Source organism: Coloeus monedula, assembly GCF_965178545.1.
Source record: "Coloeus monedula genome assembly, chromosome: 7".
Classification (NCBI taxonomy): Eukaryota; Metazoa; Chordata; class Aves; order Passeriformes; family Corvidae; genus Coloeus; species Coloeus monedula.
The window spans coordinates 39,378,589-39,393,543 of NC_138787.1; the positions used below are offsets into that span (position 1 = coordinate 39,378,589).

The window sequence follows — 14,955 nt, forward strand, 5'->3', positions numbered from 1 at the left end:
GGAGCAGCCTGGGATGGTGGAATTGGATAATCCTCAATGTCCTTCCCAACCCAAACTGGTCTGGGATTCTGGGATTTATCAACCCAGCGGTTTGGGTTTGGTCTGGAAGAGTTGGATTCTCCAGTGGAACCAAACTCGCACCAAAAGTATTTTATGAACAGGGTCACTTCTGACTTTGACAGAACATGGGTTTGATTTCTTCTGAGAAGAAATACCTGTGTGAAATTTGGGAACTTTTTTGTGGAGATTTGGGAAGAAAAGGCAAAATTTGGGAATTTTTTGGCAGGAAGAACAATTTGTTGCCCATCCTTGTCCGTGTTTTAGTCACTGCCACCTGCCAGGTGTCTCAGGGAGTGAGTGAGGGCTGACTGATTGCGCCAGAAATCTCCAGAGCTCGTCAGGAGTCCAAAGCAAGAGACTCCCATGAAGAGTTTTGTTAAAGACAAAAAATCTAATGCAGTATCCCAGCCTTTAAAGATTCTTTGGAAGACAAAAAGCATCCAGAGGGTCCCAGGGTGTTTTGTCGGAAAATCAAGGCCCAAAGGCACCAGGGAGGGCTGATCCCTCGGGATGGGGCCGTGGAGGTGCCTGGGGGCTGCTGGGCTGCAGATCCCATTCTTCAGTGGGAATTCCGAGGGAATGGGACTGGAAGTGCCTTTTCTGGATCTGAGGGCTCCATGGGAAGGGGCATTCCCAGGGCAGGAACGCTGTGGGGCCGAGGGGAGTCGGGAAATAACAACTGCTGCTTTTCTGACCTTTCCTAACACTTCTTTCTCTGTTCCTTCTGCTTCCTGCTAAGATGGGCCCATCAAGCTCTTCTGTAGGTTCCTTGCTGCTAAGTATTCCTTATCCCGGCATTCCCTGTGTCCTGGGGGGTGCCCAGGGGCTCCAGGGGATGGGCAGGGGGAGGTCAGAGCCAGCCCTTGGCATTTGGGCACTCAGAGCTCGGGAAGGGAGGAGGAGGAGGGAAATCCAGAGGGATTCTGGGCTCCGTTATCTTTCCCATGAGGCATTCCTGCCTTCCATGTCCTGGAATAACCCGGGAGCAGATAATTATCCATTCCAGTGTATGCACAAGTAGAAAATTCCTTTTTCCATGGGTGTTCAAAGCTTCTTTTATTGTAGGAATTACTTTAAGTAACCCCATTAATTAAGCAGAGAGCAAAACTCTGTTTAGTGTTAGAGCACAAGTTGGATAAATCCCATTCCCAAAATACACAGTGGAATATTCTGTGTACTCCCTGTTGTCCACGTGGTGGCCAGCACTGCAGGACCAGGGTTTCTGTTTCATGTTTGCAAGAACAAGAACTGATTTTTTGGGAAGTAATTCAGGGGAAAAAAGTTGATTGGTGACTGTAATTGATTGATTTTTTTAGCAAGGAACAAGTCTGTGTTTTCATTTAAAGGAAAAGAAAGGGAAACTGGATTATGGATATTATTCCTGTGGCTTCCAGATTGAATGGGATAGGAATGGGAATAGGAATAGGATGGGAATGGGAATGGGAATAGGAATAGAATGGGAATGGGATGGAAATGGGAATGGGAATAGGATGGAAATGGGAATAGGAATGGGAATAGAAATAGGAATAGGATGGAAATAGAAATAGGAATAGAATGGGAATAGGAATAGAAATAGGAACACAATAGGAATAGGAATATAATAGGAACAGGGAAGGGTTGTTCCCCTGCTCCAGCATCGCTGTTTGGGAACGATCAGGCCTCATTTCTAAGTTTCATTTTCCCAGCTCCTCTGTCTAAATTCCCAGGTTACTCCAGAGTTCCCAGATGACTCCGATTAGCTGGATTTGCATGGCACAGGAATTAAAACTTGGTTTTAAACCTCTGTTAAAGCCCAGCTCTACTGCAGCTCAGCCCCTCTGGCCTTGAAACTCAAACCTGCTGAGGTGCCCCACTGCAGATTCCCCAAAACCCTTGGGAATGGGGCTTTTTTCCCTTCTTGTCACCTATTTGTGACACAGCTCAGGGAGGGCTCTGCCAGCAGCAGGGCAGGGCTGGATTCACCCACATTCCCCCTTTTCCATGGAATTTGGACAGAGCCTGGGAGTTCAAGTCAATCCAGGCAGCTTGTGGCGCTACAGGAATCCCAGATTTCCCTTTGGGATGTTTGCAGAGCCCTGGGGGTTGGTGCTGTCCTGCTGAGGGCTGGGATTCCCCTCTCCAGCAGCCTCTGGAGGCAGCGACACCTTTCCAGGATTCCAGTGGGATAATGGGGTCCAGCCAGTTCTCCTCCCGTGCTGAATTCCAGCTGGGGAGCTGCGCTGTGGCGTTCCCAGGCAGTTTCCCAGGAGTTTTCCATGCGCTCTCCGCAGCTGTGAAGATCAAGAAGCCCATCAAGACCAAGTTCCGCATGCCCGTGTTCAACTGGGTGGCCCTGAAGCCCAACCAGATCAACGGCACCGTCTTCAACGAGATCGACGACGAGAGGATCCTCGAGGTGCCCCTGCTCCCTCCCTGCTGCCCGGGAAAGCAGGGAATCATGGAATGGTTGGGCTGGGAAAGCCTCTCAGAGCGCCCCGTGCAGCCCTCAGGCCAGCACTGCCCCGTGTCCCCGGGTGCCACATCCCCAGGGGGTTCAACCCCTCCCAGATGGCGGCTCCGGCCCCTTTCCAGGAAGGAATTTTCCCAATATCCAACTAAACCTCTGCTGGAGCAACAGGATTCCATTCCCTCTCCTGCTGTCCCTGTTCCCTGGGAGCAGAGCCCCAACTGCCCCCTCCTGTCAGGGAGTTGTGGGGAGTGGGAAGCTTCCCACAGGGATAGGGCACAGCAGTGACCTTGGGAAAGGGCTCATTCCAGCTCCTGGATGCTCCCATGGATAACAAGTGCTCTCATGAGTGTTTTCCTCAATTTCTGAATGTGTGTAGAGCTGGATTTCTGGGATCTGGCCAGATTTCCTGATCCCAGCTCAGGAGGCTGTTCCCTCCATCCCTCGGCCCCTGAAATTCTCTGGATTCCAAAGCCAGGGTTGGGAAAAACCTGGGATAGTGGAAGGTGTCCCCATGGCAGGGGGTGGATGAGCTCTAAGATTCCCACCCAAACCATTCCATGATTCCATGATGCAGTCTCAGCCGGCACAACGCTTTCCCTGCCACTCTGGGTTAGGATTTAGTGTTCCCTGCAGGATAAATCCCTTCCTTTCCTTTCCAGGATCTAAACGTGGATGAATTTGAGGAAATATTCAAAACGAAGGCGCAGGGCCCGGCCATGGATCTGACTTCCAGCAAGCAGAAGATCCCTCAGAAAGGATCCAACAAAGTCACGCTGCTGGATGCCAACAGAGCCAAGAATTTGGCCATCACCCTGCGGAAAGCCGGGAAAACGGCGGATGAGATCTGCAAAGCCATCCACGTGTGAGTGCAGCCCCTGGCAGCGAGGGAATCCTGCCTGAGCTTTACTGGGAGCGCTGGGAAAGGGTTTGGAATTGGCGGTTGATGGAAATGCTTTGGCAGCTGGAAAAAAATTCCAGGGGAAGGACGGAATGGTTGTGAATTCCCAGAAATGCGATTGCCTGGAACTCAGGAAGCTCTCGGCTTGGTGTTGCTGAGTCCCTGTTGAGGTTTGACAAATTAGCACTCCCTTTATTAAAGCAGCTCATCCCAGCCCATCCAGTTTGCCATGGCAGCTCCCAGATATTTCCTGATGCAATGAGCAAAATCCAGAGGGAACACAGGAACAGGCAGCCCTTTTGGTTTGCTCCGTGAAGGATGAGTTTAGCCCAGGTGCTGGAGCAGATTTTGCATGGAATTAGGTTCGTGGAGTGGCCTCAGGAACTGATATGGGTCCTTCCCTGCTCCTGGGATAGGTGTGGCTGCTGCTCCTTGGGCTGATCCCAAATCCACCCAGACTCCTCCTGGCCATGGCAAACATCTCCCACTCCTCCCTTAAGGATGTGGATGCCAGGCTTTGCCTTTGGGCAGGAGTGACCCAAACCTGCCCCAGGCCCTGGCAGGTTCAGCAGTTGGGCTTTAGGGGGCTCTGGATCAATTAAATACGAATATTTGCTGCTCCCCTCCTCTTTTTCCTGGAAAAATGAGCCTGGAGGGGTGAGGGAATGGCCACGGGTTTGGAAATGGAAGCAGCATTGTTCCCATTATCCCTGGATCCTGTTCCCAGCTCCGTGTGCAGGGCAGGAGGAGCTTCACAGCTTCTTCTTTGCTTTTCTTCATGTGGAGCTGAATCCCGGACTGGTTTGGGTTGGGAAGGACCTTAAAGCCCATCCAGTTCATCCAGGGACACCTCCCACTGTCCCAGGCTGCTCCAAGCCTCGTCCAACCTGGCCTGGGACACTTCAGGGATCCAGGGACAGCCACAGCTGCTCTGGCAATTCCAGCCCAGCTCTTCTCCACCCTCACAGGGAAGAATTCCTTCCCAATCTCCCATCCAGCCCTGCCCTCTGGCACTGGGAAGCCATTCCCTGGCTCCTGTCCCTCCAGGCCTTGGCCCCAGTCCCTCTCCAGCTCTCCTGGAGCCCCTTTAGGCCCTGCCAGGGGCTCGGAGCTCTCCCTGTGTCCCTTCCCTTCTCCAGGGGAACATTCCCAGCTCTCCCAGCCTGGCTCCAGAGCCGAGGGACATCCCTGGCCTGGCCACTTCCCTGCAGAGGGGTGTCCCCACACCCTTTCCTGGGATTTTCCCGCAGGTTTGACCTGAAGACGCTGCCGGTGGATTTCGTGGAATGCCTGATGCGGTTCCTGCCCACGGAGAACGAGGTGAAGGTGCTGAGGCTCTACGAGAGGGAGAGGAAGCCCCTGGAGAACCTGTCGGACGAGGACAGGTTCATGATGCAGTTCAGCAAGATCGAGAGGCTCATGCAGAAAATGACCATCATGGCCTTCATCGGCAACTTCGCCGAGAGCATCCAGATGCTCACCCCGGTGAATATCCACAGCTGGAAGGGATCCATGGGATCACTGATCCAGCTCCTGGCCCTGCACAGCCCCCCCAACAATCCCACCCTGGGCATCCCTGGCAGCACTGTCCCAATGCTCCTGGAGCTCTGGCAGCCTCGGGGCCGTGCCCATTCCCTGGGGAGCCTGGGCAGTGCCCAGCATCCTCAAAGGAATATTGGTGGGAAAAGGTACTGTTGGTGCTGGTCCGTGAGCCCTTGGAATTGGGTCCCAGCCAGTCTGAAACACTGGGACAGCTGGAGGGGCTGGAATGTAAATCCTTTCTTACCCCAGAACATCTGAGGGGAGTGAATCCAGTGGGCAGACGAAGAGTTTGGAATCCTGGAGTGTCAGGGCAGGGGAACATTCACAGAATCCCAGACTGGGCTGGGTGGGAAGGGAAAATAAGGAATATCTCATTCCATCCCCGTCCATGGGCAGGGACACCTCCCACTGTCCCAGGCTGCTCCAAGCCCCAATGTCCAGCCTGGCCTTGGGCACTGCCAGGGATCCAGGGGCAGCCACAGCTGCTCTGGCAATTCCAGCCCAGAGCCCCTCCCCACCCTCACAGGGAAGAATTCCTTCCCAATCTCCCATCCATCCCTGCCCTCTGGCACTGGGAAGCCATTCCCTGGGTCCTGTCCCTCCAGGCCTTGTCCCCAGTCCCTCTCCAGCTCTCCTGGAGCCCCTTCAGGCCCTGCCAGGGGCTCGGAGCTCTCCCTGTGTCCTTCCCTTCTCCAGGGGAACATTCCCAGCTCTCCCAGTCTGTCTCTGTGGCAGAGGGACATCCATGCTCTGTCCCACGGTGTGGATGAAAACCAGGAGGGGATTTTTCAGGATGTTCATTTTCCTCCTGGCTGGATGGGCATTAACCAAAGCTCTCCCTGTGTTTCCCTGCAGCAACTCCACGCCATAATCGCTGCCTCTGTCTCCATAAAGTCATCCCAAAAACTGAAGAAAATCCTGGAGGTAGGTCTGACCCCAGCTCTCCTTCCAGGGGTGTCTAAACTTCCAGGAATTTGTCCTGAGAATTCCTGCTCTGCTCTGTTTCACCCTGGCAGATCATCCTGGCTCTTGGGAATTACATGAACAGCAGCAAACGAGGGGCTGTGTATGGATTTAAGCTGCAGAGTTTAGACCTGGTAAGAAAAGCTGGGATGTGCTGTGGGCACCAGCTGGGAATTAGAGCTGGGGAGTTACTGAGATTGGAAAAGCTCTCCAGGGTTATGGAGTCCAACCATTCCCAGCTCTGCCAAGGCCACCACTGACCCCTGTTCCCAGGTGCCACATCCACAGGGCTTTGAAATCCCTCCAGGGATGGGCACTGCAAACCCCCCTGGGCAGCTCCTTCCAAGGCCTGAGCACCCTTTCCATGGGGAAATTCCTGCTGCTGTCCACCCTGCCCCTCCCCTGGCCCAGCCTGAGGCCGTTCCCTCTCCTCCTGTCCCTGTTCCCTGTGAGCAGAGCCCGACCCCCCCGGCTGCCCCCTCCTGTCAGGGACTTGTGCAGAGCCACAAGGTCCCCCCTGAGCCTCCTTTGCTCCAGCCTGAGCCCCTTTCCAGCTCCCTCAGGAATTCTCCAGCCCCTTTCCAGCTCCCTCAGGAATTCTCCAGCCCCTTCCCAGCTCCGTTCCCTTCCCTGGACTCCTCCAGCCCCTCAGGGTCCCCCTTGTCCCAGAGCTGTCCCCAGCACTGGAGGTGCCCCAGCAGCGCCAGCTCAGGGACGGGCACTGCCCTGGGGCTGTGTCACTCCAGGGCTGGCACAGCCCAGGGGCCACTAGCCACTTGCCCACCTGGGCACCCCTGGGCTTATGTTCATCACCCCTAGGTCCTTTCCCAGTTTTCCTCTCCATCCCAGCCCTGTGGCCCTTCAGGGGGTTGTGGTGACCCGAGGGTGAGTGGCTGCTGAGGGACTCCACTGGTGCTTCCAGCATGGAAAAGACGCTGGGGCAGCACCAGTGAGTCCCTGAGCTTGGAGCCTGCTCCCAGCTCCCCACACCTCTGCTCCTGCTCTTCCCAGCTCCTGGAAACGAAGTCGACAGACCGGAAGCAGACGCTGCTGCACTACATCTCCAACGTGGTGAAGGAGAAGTACCAGCACGTGGCCCTGTTCTACAACGAGCTGCACTACGTGGAGAAGGCAGCAGCAGGTGCAGCAGCCTCCTGCAGCCTCCTGGGATGGCGTTTCCTGGCACAGCAGGCTCTGCCCGCCGGGAATCACTCAGCCTGTGGGTTGAGCATTCCTGTTTCCTTTCGCAGTGTCCCTGGAGAACGTCCTGCTGGATGTGAAGGAGCTGCAGCGGGGCCTGGAGCTGACCAAGCGTGAGTACACCATGCACGACCACAACACCATGCTCAAGGACTTCATCCAGAGCAACGAGGGCAAGCTCAAGAAGCTCCAGGACGATGCCAAAATAGCCCAGGTACTTCTGTGTTCCTGGGATTTGCGGTGAGGGGGGTGACACCCAGGGATGGGCTGTTTTTCCATGGAATGCTGGGGGTGGGGAGGATGCCTGGGAGGGTGTGCAGGGCTCTGAAGCTGTGCCTGTTGCAGGATGCCTTTGATGATGCTGTGAAGTATTTCGGGGAGAATCCCAAGACAACCCCACCCTCGGTCTTCTTCCCGGTGTTCGTCCGCTTTGTGAAGGCCTACAAGGTAAACCTTGTCCTTGTCCTCCTCCTTGTCCTCTTCCTCACCCTCTTTCTTCTGTTCTTTCTCCTCCTCCTTTTCTCCTTGTCTTTCTCCTCCTTCTCCTCCCCTTCCTTCTTATCTTCCTCCTCCTCGCCTTTCTCCTCCTTTCTCCTCCTTTCTCCTCCTTTCTCCTCCTTTCTCCTCCTTTCTCCTCCTTTCTCCTCCTTTCTCCTCCTCTTCTCCCTCTTCTTCTCCCTCTTCTTCTCCCTCTTCTTCTCCCTCTTCTTCTCCCTCTTCTTCTCCCTCTTCTTCTCCCTCTTCTTCTCCCTCTTCTTCTCCCTCTTCTTCTCCTCTCCCTTTCTCAGACAGCCCCATTTTGGCACAGGATCCCATTCCTCCCTGACATCTCTAACCCATGGATTTTCTCACAAACAGCAAGCAGAAGAAGAAAACGAGCTGAGGAAAAAGCAGGAACAGGCCTTAATGGAAAAACTCATGGAGCAAGAGGCATTGATGGAGCAACAGGACCAAAAGGTATGGGACAGATATGGCTTCCAGGTGGGATCATGTTCCTGATACTCAGAAACCTCAGCTCTGAGTGAGGAATTGTAGTTGCCTGGAAAAGAGTCTGGAAGTTTTTATGGAGGGAGCTGGGATAAGCTGGAGAAGTTCCAGTATATATTCTGCTGCTTGGGAAGTCTGCAGAAGGAAAACTAAACAGGTGGAATGTTGTGTTGTCCTTATTTCCATGAGCTAAACTTTGTCCTTCCCTGGCTTCTCCATGGAGCGGGAGCAACCGGCACACGGCTGTTCCCAGCCTTGGGATAGAAGGGGGTGGAAATGGGCAGTTCCTGTGGGAGCTGGTGGGACAAATGGGTGTGAGAGGTTCAGGAAGAAGCCCAGGAGAGCCAGAGGTCCATCCTGACCATCCCTGTGCGTGTTCCCAGTCCCCTTCCCACAAGAGCAAGCGGCAGCAGCAGGAGCTGATCGCGGAGCTGCGGCGCCGGCAGGTCAAGGACAACCGGCACGTGTACGAGGGCAAGGACGGCGCCATCGAGGACATCATCACAGGTACCCTCCTCCCCACCCTGCCAGCCAGCTGGGAATGCCAGCCTCAGGAGCAACAGGGCTCTGCCAGCCGGCTGGGAATGCCAGCCTCAGGAACAACAGGGTGGATCTGCCGAGTGGCTGCTCCAGGGCTTTGTGTCCTCCTGAGGGCGTTGGTTGTGTGCTGTGCAGCAAGTGCAGAAGGTTCTGCTCCTTCTCTTCCAGCTTGTGGGGACATTCCCAGGTTTTTGGAGCAGGCAGGGAGTGCCTGATCCCAGCAGCTGCTCCAGCTGTGCCATGTGGATCTGTCCCAGATCCCTTTTTGCTCCCCACAAGTGGGGTCAGTGTCGGGAGGAAAAGCCTCTGTTTTCGTTAGGATTGAGCTCAGAAATCCTTCAGTCAACCCCTGGTGACCCCAAACTGCTCCAGGTTTTCCTGCCCATCCCAGAGGGAAGGGACACAGCTCCTGGTGCAGCCAGGCACAGTCAGGACTTGGCTGCAAATATTTGCTGCTAAAAGGAGCCACCTGAGCTGCCTTTTGCCCAGGAATTCAATCCTTTTTAGCCCTCCCGGCTGCTGGGATTGCAGTATTTGGAGTTTTCCACAAATTCTTCACCTGTGGTGTGGATGGAACATGATTTAACACCTCAGGAGCTTCACAAACTCCATTCCCTTGCACAGAAGCTCAAAAAAAAGGTCTTTGCCAACTGCTCCTGGAAGTTTTCCACAGGAGTTTTTCCTGCAGCAGGGCAGGAGAGCTGTTTGATCCCTCACTAAGGAAATCCAGGGAGTTTTTGCCCAACTGGATGAAGTGTGTGAAGCTTCCCCAACTCCTTTCAACCTTGATTAACGGCCCTGAGATAACATTCCTCATTTAAAGGGCAGGGTGGCAATGATATCCAACCTGGCATTGCTTCCACAACTCCTCCGGACTCCTGGGAGTTCATTTAATTGGAAAAACAGTTCTGTTCTGTGGGAGGAACAGATTGTGTGGCAGACACCCATCCCTATGGAAAAAACGTCCAGAGGAGAGGGTGCCAGGCTCGAATTAAACATTTCCTGTGCTCTGGTGCCTGGATTTGCCCATCTTGGGGCCTCAAGCCATGGAGGAGGAAAGGTCAGGCATGGAAGGGTCAGGTAGGACTGAGATCACCTCCCCATCCCTGGAGATATCCCAGTAAATCCTGCACCTCCCCATCCCTGGCAGTGTCCAAGGCCAGGCTGGACACTGGGGCTTGGAGCAGCCTGGGACAGTGGGAGGTGTCCCTGCCATGGCAGGGGTGGCACTGGGTGGGCTTTAGGGTCCCTCTGAACCCCAAACCATTTCAGGACTCTGATCCCAAACACCAAGGGGGTCTTCCCACAGACCTGTAGCACATCTTAAAGCAAGTTCTTCAAGGAAATTATTTTATTATAGGCCAAGGGGGAATGGCTTTAAGATGAAGGGAAGATCAGGGATTGGGAAGGAATTCCTGGCACAGGGTGCCCAGAGCAGCTGTGGCTGCCCCTGGATCCCTGGCAGTGCCCAAGGCCAGGCTGGACCCTGGGGCTTGGAGCAGCCTGGGACAGTGGGAGGTGTCCCTGCCATGGCAGGAGTGGGATGAGATGATTTTAAGGTCCCTCCCATCCCAAACCACGCTGGGATTCCACGAGTGGATGAAATATCTCCTCAAGCCTCACAACTACCTTGTCCAAGGGCCCGTGAGGAGCAGGCTGGAGGTGTCCCAGTGTCCCTGTGGGAGCGCTGAGCTGTCCCTGTGGTGGCCTGGAGCAGTGCTGACGTTGGTTTGTGTGTGGCTGTTGTTGTTCCCATGCAGTGCTGAAGACGGTGCCGTTCACCGCCCGAAGCGCCAAGCGCGGCTCTCGGTTCTTCTGCGACCCTGTTGTCCCTGAGGAATTCCATTACTAAACTCTCCCTCTTTCACACCTGCCGCTCTTAGAAACCAGGAAGGTCGCTGTAGGCTTTTTGCCACTTTGTTTGTGTGGATCTCAGCCAGGACTCTGTGACTGTTGAGTGTGTAGTGGTGTCCAGCGTCCTCCTGACGTTGTAGTGGTGTCCCCTCTGTTGCATGTCTTCTTCATCCCATCCCGTCCGGCTGTCCTTGTGTCCCATAGAACAGCAAGGTGGGAGTCACTGGGATGAGTCTCCTGCAGTGCAAGGACTGAGGAGCCCAGGCAGTGACAGCTCACTTGGCTTGTCTGTGTCACCTCAGGGGGCTGTGCATGTGGCACCTCAGCTGCACGCCAGAGCGGAATTCCGGGCTGCATGGACCTTGGGAAGGGCCTTGGGGGTGGCTTCTGGCTCGGGAATAACACCCATGGGATGGTTTAGGATTCCTAACCAGCACCTGCATGTTTGGCTGCATGGGGTGGAACAGCGGGGTAAAATCTCTCCTCGTTTGGTCACATCCATATTTAACTCTTTTATTCCATGTCAGTTCCATGCCAGCTTTCTTTCATGGCATCGGGAATTCTCACTGAGCCTGGACTCTGCCGAGGCTGGGCTCAGTGCATGGAGCAGGGGGAGAGGGGAGCAGGGCTGGGAATCACAGGAAATAGAGGGCAGAACCACGGGAACGGTGCCAAGGAAAACCTGACATGGAACTGAGCGATTCCCATGGTGGTGCCCATTGTCCTAAGGGTGTCCCTAACCCAGCATGTCCCAGGACACTGTTGTCCTCATTAAGGACTCAGCTTAAGAAGCCAACAGTGCTCCTCCCCCTGTTCCCTGTGTAACTGCAGCAGTGCTGCCAAGAAATCCACAAACTAACCCGCTCCGTGCTTCTCTGCTCTTCGGCTTCTCTGCTGTGTTCTCTTCCTGGAGCCAACCTTCAAAGCAGCTTGGAATTGGGGTAGGGAGCGGCCTCCTGTCCCTCCTGGCCTGTCTAACCCCTCCTGCTCCGTGCTTTCTGCCCGGGAGGTTTGAACGCTGACTTGACTTGCTCTTCATTCTCCATCCCATTTTTTTACTTAACCATCATTTTTTGTGTTTTGTTTTTGTTTGTTGTTTTTGTTTTGTTCTGTTTTTTTTCTGTTTAGCCCTAAAGAAGAATAATATCACTAAATTTCCCAATGTTCACTCGAGGGTAAGGATTTCTTCTAGCACAGCCGTGGTGGAGGATTCCCAGAGCTGGCAAGCATCACTTTTTACTTGGCTTCCTCCTCTCTCTCTGTGCCAGGCAGCTGGTGGTAGATGTGGCTGAGCTAATACTGGTGAGACCCTTGAGGCCAGTGGAGACCCAGATCCTTGATTCTCCCCTCTGGAGGTGCAGGGATCCACAGGATGGTGGCTGGTGACCATCATCACACTGTTTTGGCCACTTCAAGTTGAGCCCAAAACAGCCTTGTCCCCAGGTGATGTTGGTTGGTGACCACCTTCACACTCCATTTTGGCCACTTCTCCTCAAGTCTGGCCCAGAATAGTCCTGTCCCAGGTGGTGTTGGTTGGTGACCACCATCACACTCTGGTTTGGCCATTTCTCATCAAGTTGAGCCCAAAATAGTCTTGTCCCCAAGTGCCTTTGGTTGGTGACCACCTTCACATTCCCTTTTGGCCTTTTAAATTCCAGTTGAGCCCAAAGCAGCCTTGTCCCCACGTGGTGTGGGTTGGTGACCACCTTCACACCCTGTTTTGGCCATTTCTCTTCAAGTCCAGCCCAAAATAGCTTTGTCCCCACGTGTTGCAGCCCCACAGTTGGGTTCTGCATGAGGTGGACAATCTCCAGCTGCAGGTGTGGAGAGAGGAGAGCTGAGAAGTTTGGGAGTTGTATGTCAACTCCAGCACAAATTATCCAGGAAATCTGAGGGATTTGCCCAGTCCAGCACAGATTTGTCGGCCAGGAGAGAAATATTAGAACTGGAATTGTCTTCAGTGCTTGTTGTGTTGTAGGTGCACAGGTGACAGCACATGGGCCACCTGTAATGGGCTTCCATCATCACATCCATCAGCTTTCTCCCTCTTCCATCCATCCATCCATCCGTCCCATCCCATGCTCAGTGTTCCCTCCCGAGCTCTCCCCTCCTTTGGCTGTTCCAGCATCTCTCCAGCCAGGAGGTGGGCTGGCAGCTGGAGAATCCCAGGGCACCTCTTTAAGATCTTGGAGGTCCTTGCCACCCTGAATGATTCCATTATTCCATGCTAAATGAGACGTAGGGATCCTAAATCCGTCCTGCTGTGGCTGAACCCATGGGTCACACCCCACCGTGAGGTGGAACATCCTCCAGCTGTGGCGTTTAGGGAGTGTGGGAACGCCCAGGGCACACCTCAAACCAGCTCACTGGGGTCGATGTGGCCTTTGAGAGGGCTCTTGGGGCCGTTCCCACAGCACAATTCCCGTGGTCCCACCAGCATCCCGATCCCACCAGTATTAACCGGCCGCTGGGGCGCGTAGTTCCGGGCACGTCCGTCCTGCTCCCTGCGCTGCGCCAATCCCTGCTCCCGTCCTCCACAAGCTGCTTTGACTGGCTTCCAGCGGGCCTTTCCCTGTCTGTCCTGCGTGTGCCGTGTGTCCGTGTGTCCGTGCCGGCGCTCCTGACTCCCGGCTCCCCGCAGATCTCCGGAACCAGCCGTACCGCCGGGCCGACGCGCTGAGGAGGAGCGTGCGCCGCCGCTTCGACGAGCACGGGCTGCGCTCCAACGGCGCCGAGCTGGCCATGTGAGCCTGCCAGGGAGCGGGATGGGCTCCCCATCCCGCCTTTTCCAGGGAAAAACGGACCTTCGGAGGGCTCCCGGCCCGGCGCCGGGCTCTCCACGCCAAGTGCCTCAAATGGAAGCTCCTGCTCCGATGGATCCAAGCAATAGGATGGGGGTTGGTTGGGTTTCTCTGGACACCAAGACTCTGCAGGATTTGTAACCAAAATGTAAAATACGGATTAGTTTGGGGGGTTGGGTTGATGAGAGCGAGGGCTCCTGTGGGCCCGACTGGTTGGAAACTGGGAATGCTGGGAATACTGGGATGTGCTTGGCTTTTAATGCTGGGCTGAGGGGCGGGCCTGGCCTTCAGCTGCACTTAACGGCTCTATTTTAATTAAAACTGCAAACAAAGACATTTAAGGGCTTTCTATACACGGAATTAATAATCCCAAGGAGCAACCCAGCCCTTTTCCAAGCCCCTGCAGCCTCCGCATGGAATGTGGGCCCACAGTCACAGGGATAGGAATGGAACAGGAGCTCACCCCAGGCCGGGGCTTTGGGATGTTCCAGGGCCGTGGCTGGGGGGCCGAGGGAGGCAGCGTTGGGATAACAGCGTATTTATTAATTAGCACTAAGCAATTAACACCCAGTAATCAGTATTAGGCTCTGAGGACCACTGCAGTCCAGTTCCTGGCACGGGGATTCCAACCCTGCTCCGGCTGCAAGACATTCCCGCTCGGATTCCCTGCTGAGGCTCCTGTGGAAGGGAAGCCCAGCCTAAAATTCCCGGTAGGTTTTAGGTTCTCCATGGCATTTTCCAAGCCTAACAAAGGACAGGAGGCTGATTTAGGACCACCCCATGCCCTGGAGCAGCGGGATGGATCCCACTCCGTGCCGGCAGCATCCAGGAGCTGGGAAGAGCTGGACTGAGGAGAAATTTGTCCTTCCCAAGGCCCATTTTGCTTCCAGCTTCCCTGCCTGGGCTCATGCATCTGTTAATTGTAAAATTTCTTGTATAGTATTTAACCACTGAATTTCTTTGCCCTTTTCCATTGTGCTCCCGTGAACCACTGGTGGAGGTCCCTGGTTTTTGTTTTCCTTGGATAATGTGTAGTTATATGATAATCTGTTTTTAAATGTACAGATATTTTGCTACAAAATTGGTGCAGTTTTTTATGGTTTTTACACTCTCCCCCCTTCTCCCCCCCCACTTTAGCCTCTGGGTAATATTGTAAATATTGTTTAAAAGGAAATAAATGCATCAAGCCTGTGCTATACAATCGGAATGTTATTTTAACTTATAGTTTTTGTTTTTATATTTAACTAAAAGGACAGTTTGGGACTCAGAGTTACCACATTGACCAATTTCCAGGAATTTTTCCTTGAAAAACTGCCAAGTTTTGCATTTGCAGCACCGTGTACTTGACCTGCTAAAGAGAACATGCCACTGTTGGAATGAGAGTTTGGATCAAAGAGAACTGGACAATTTGAATTTCAATTTCAGCACTTGTTGGGGTATAAGCACTAAATCTCATTTGCTTCAGCTCAAAGGTATTTTTTTTAATTAAAGCTCAAAATGAAAGCCAAGCTGGCATGTTCTCTTTAATATTTTTCTAGTCATAGATCTGCTTCTTAGCAAGATTAGAAGTGTTTTATAAAGCAGTTCACGTTCCTTTCCTGGTCTGTTCCTGCCATAAAATCAAATAAACTATTTACACTACTACACTGAAATCCAGAGGG

General features: G+C 53.8%; 1 protein-coding gene across 4 annotated transcripts in view; it reads left to right on the forward strand.

Moving 5' to 3' along the window:
* Positions 1-14,916, forward strand: part of FMNL2 (formin like 2) — a 111,390-nt gene extending 96,474 nt beyond the window's left edge. For 2 of the 4 annotated variants that reach the window (XM_082284858.1, XM_082284861.1), the window contains 11 exons: positions 2,331-2,455; positions 3,169-3,371; positions 4,658-4,892; positions 5,805-5,873; positions 5,966-6,046; positions 6,924-7,053; positions 7,163-7,326; positions 7,458-7,559; positions 7,971-8,069; positions 8,483-8,606; positions 11,622-14,916. In XM_082284858.1, coding sequence (XP_082140984.1) covers positions 2,331-2,455; positions 3,169-3,371; positions 4,658-4,892; positions 5,805-5,873; positions 5,966-6,046; positions 6,924-7,053; positions 7,163-7,326; positions 7,458-7,559; positions 7,971-8,069; positions 8,483-8,606; positions 11,622-11,785 — 1,496 coding nt within the window. In that variant the 3' untranslated portion in view covers positions 11,786-14,916. The remainder of the gene's footprint in view (positions 1-2,330; positions 2,456-3,168; positions 3,372-4,657; positions 4,893-5,804; positions 5,874-5,965; positions 6,047-6,923; positions 7,054-7,162; positions 7,327-7,457; positions 7,560-7,970; positions 8,070-8,482; positions 8,607-11,621) is intronic. The other 2 variants (XM_082284860.1, XM_082284859.1) reach the window with 2 other exon arrangements.
* Positions 14,917-14,955: the final 39 nt, after the last annotated feature.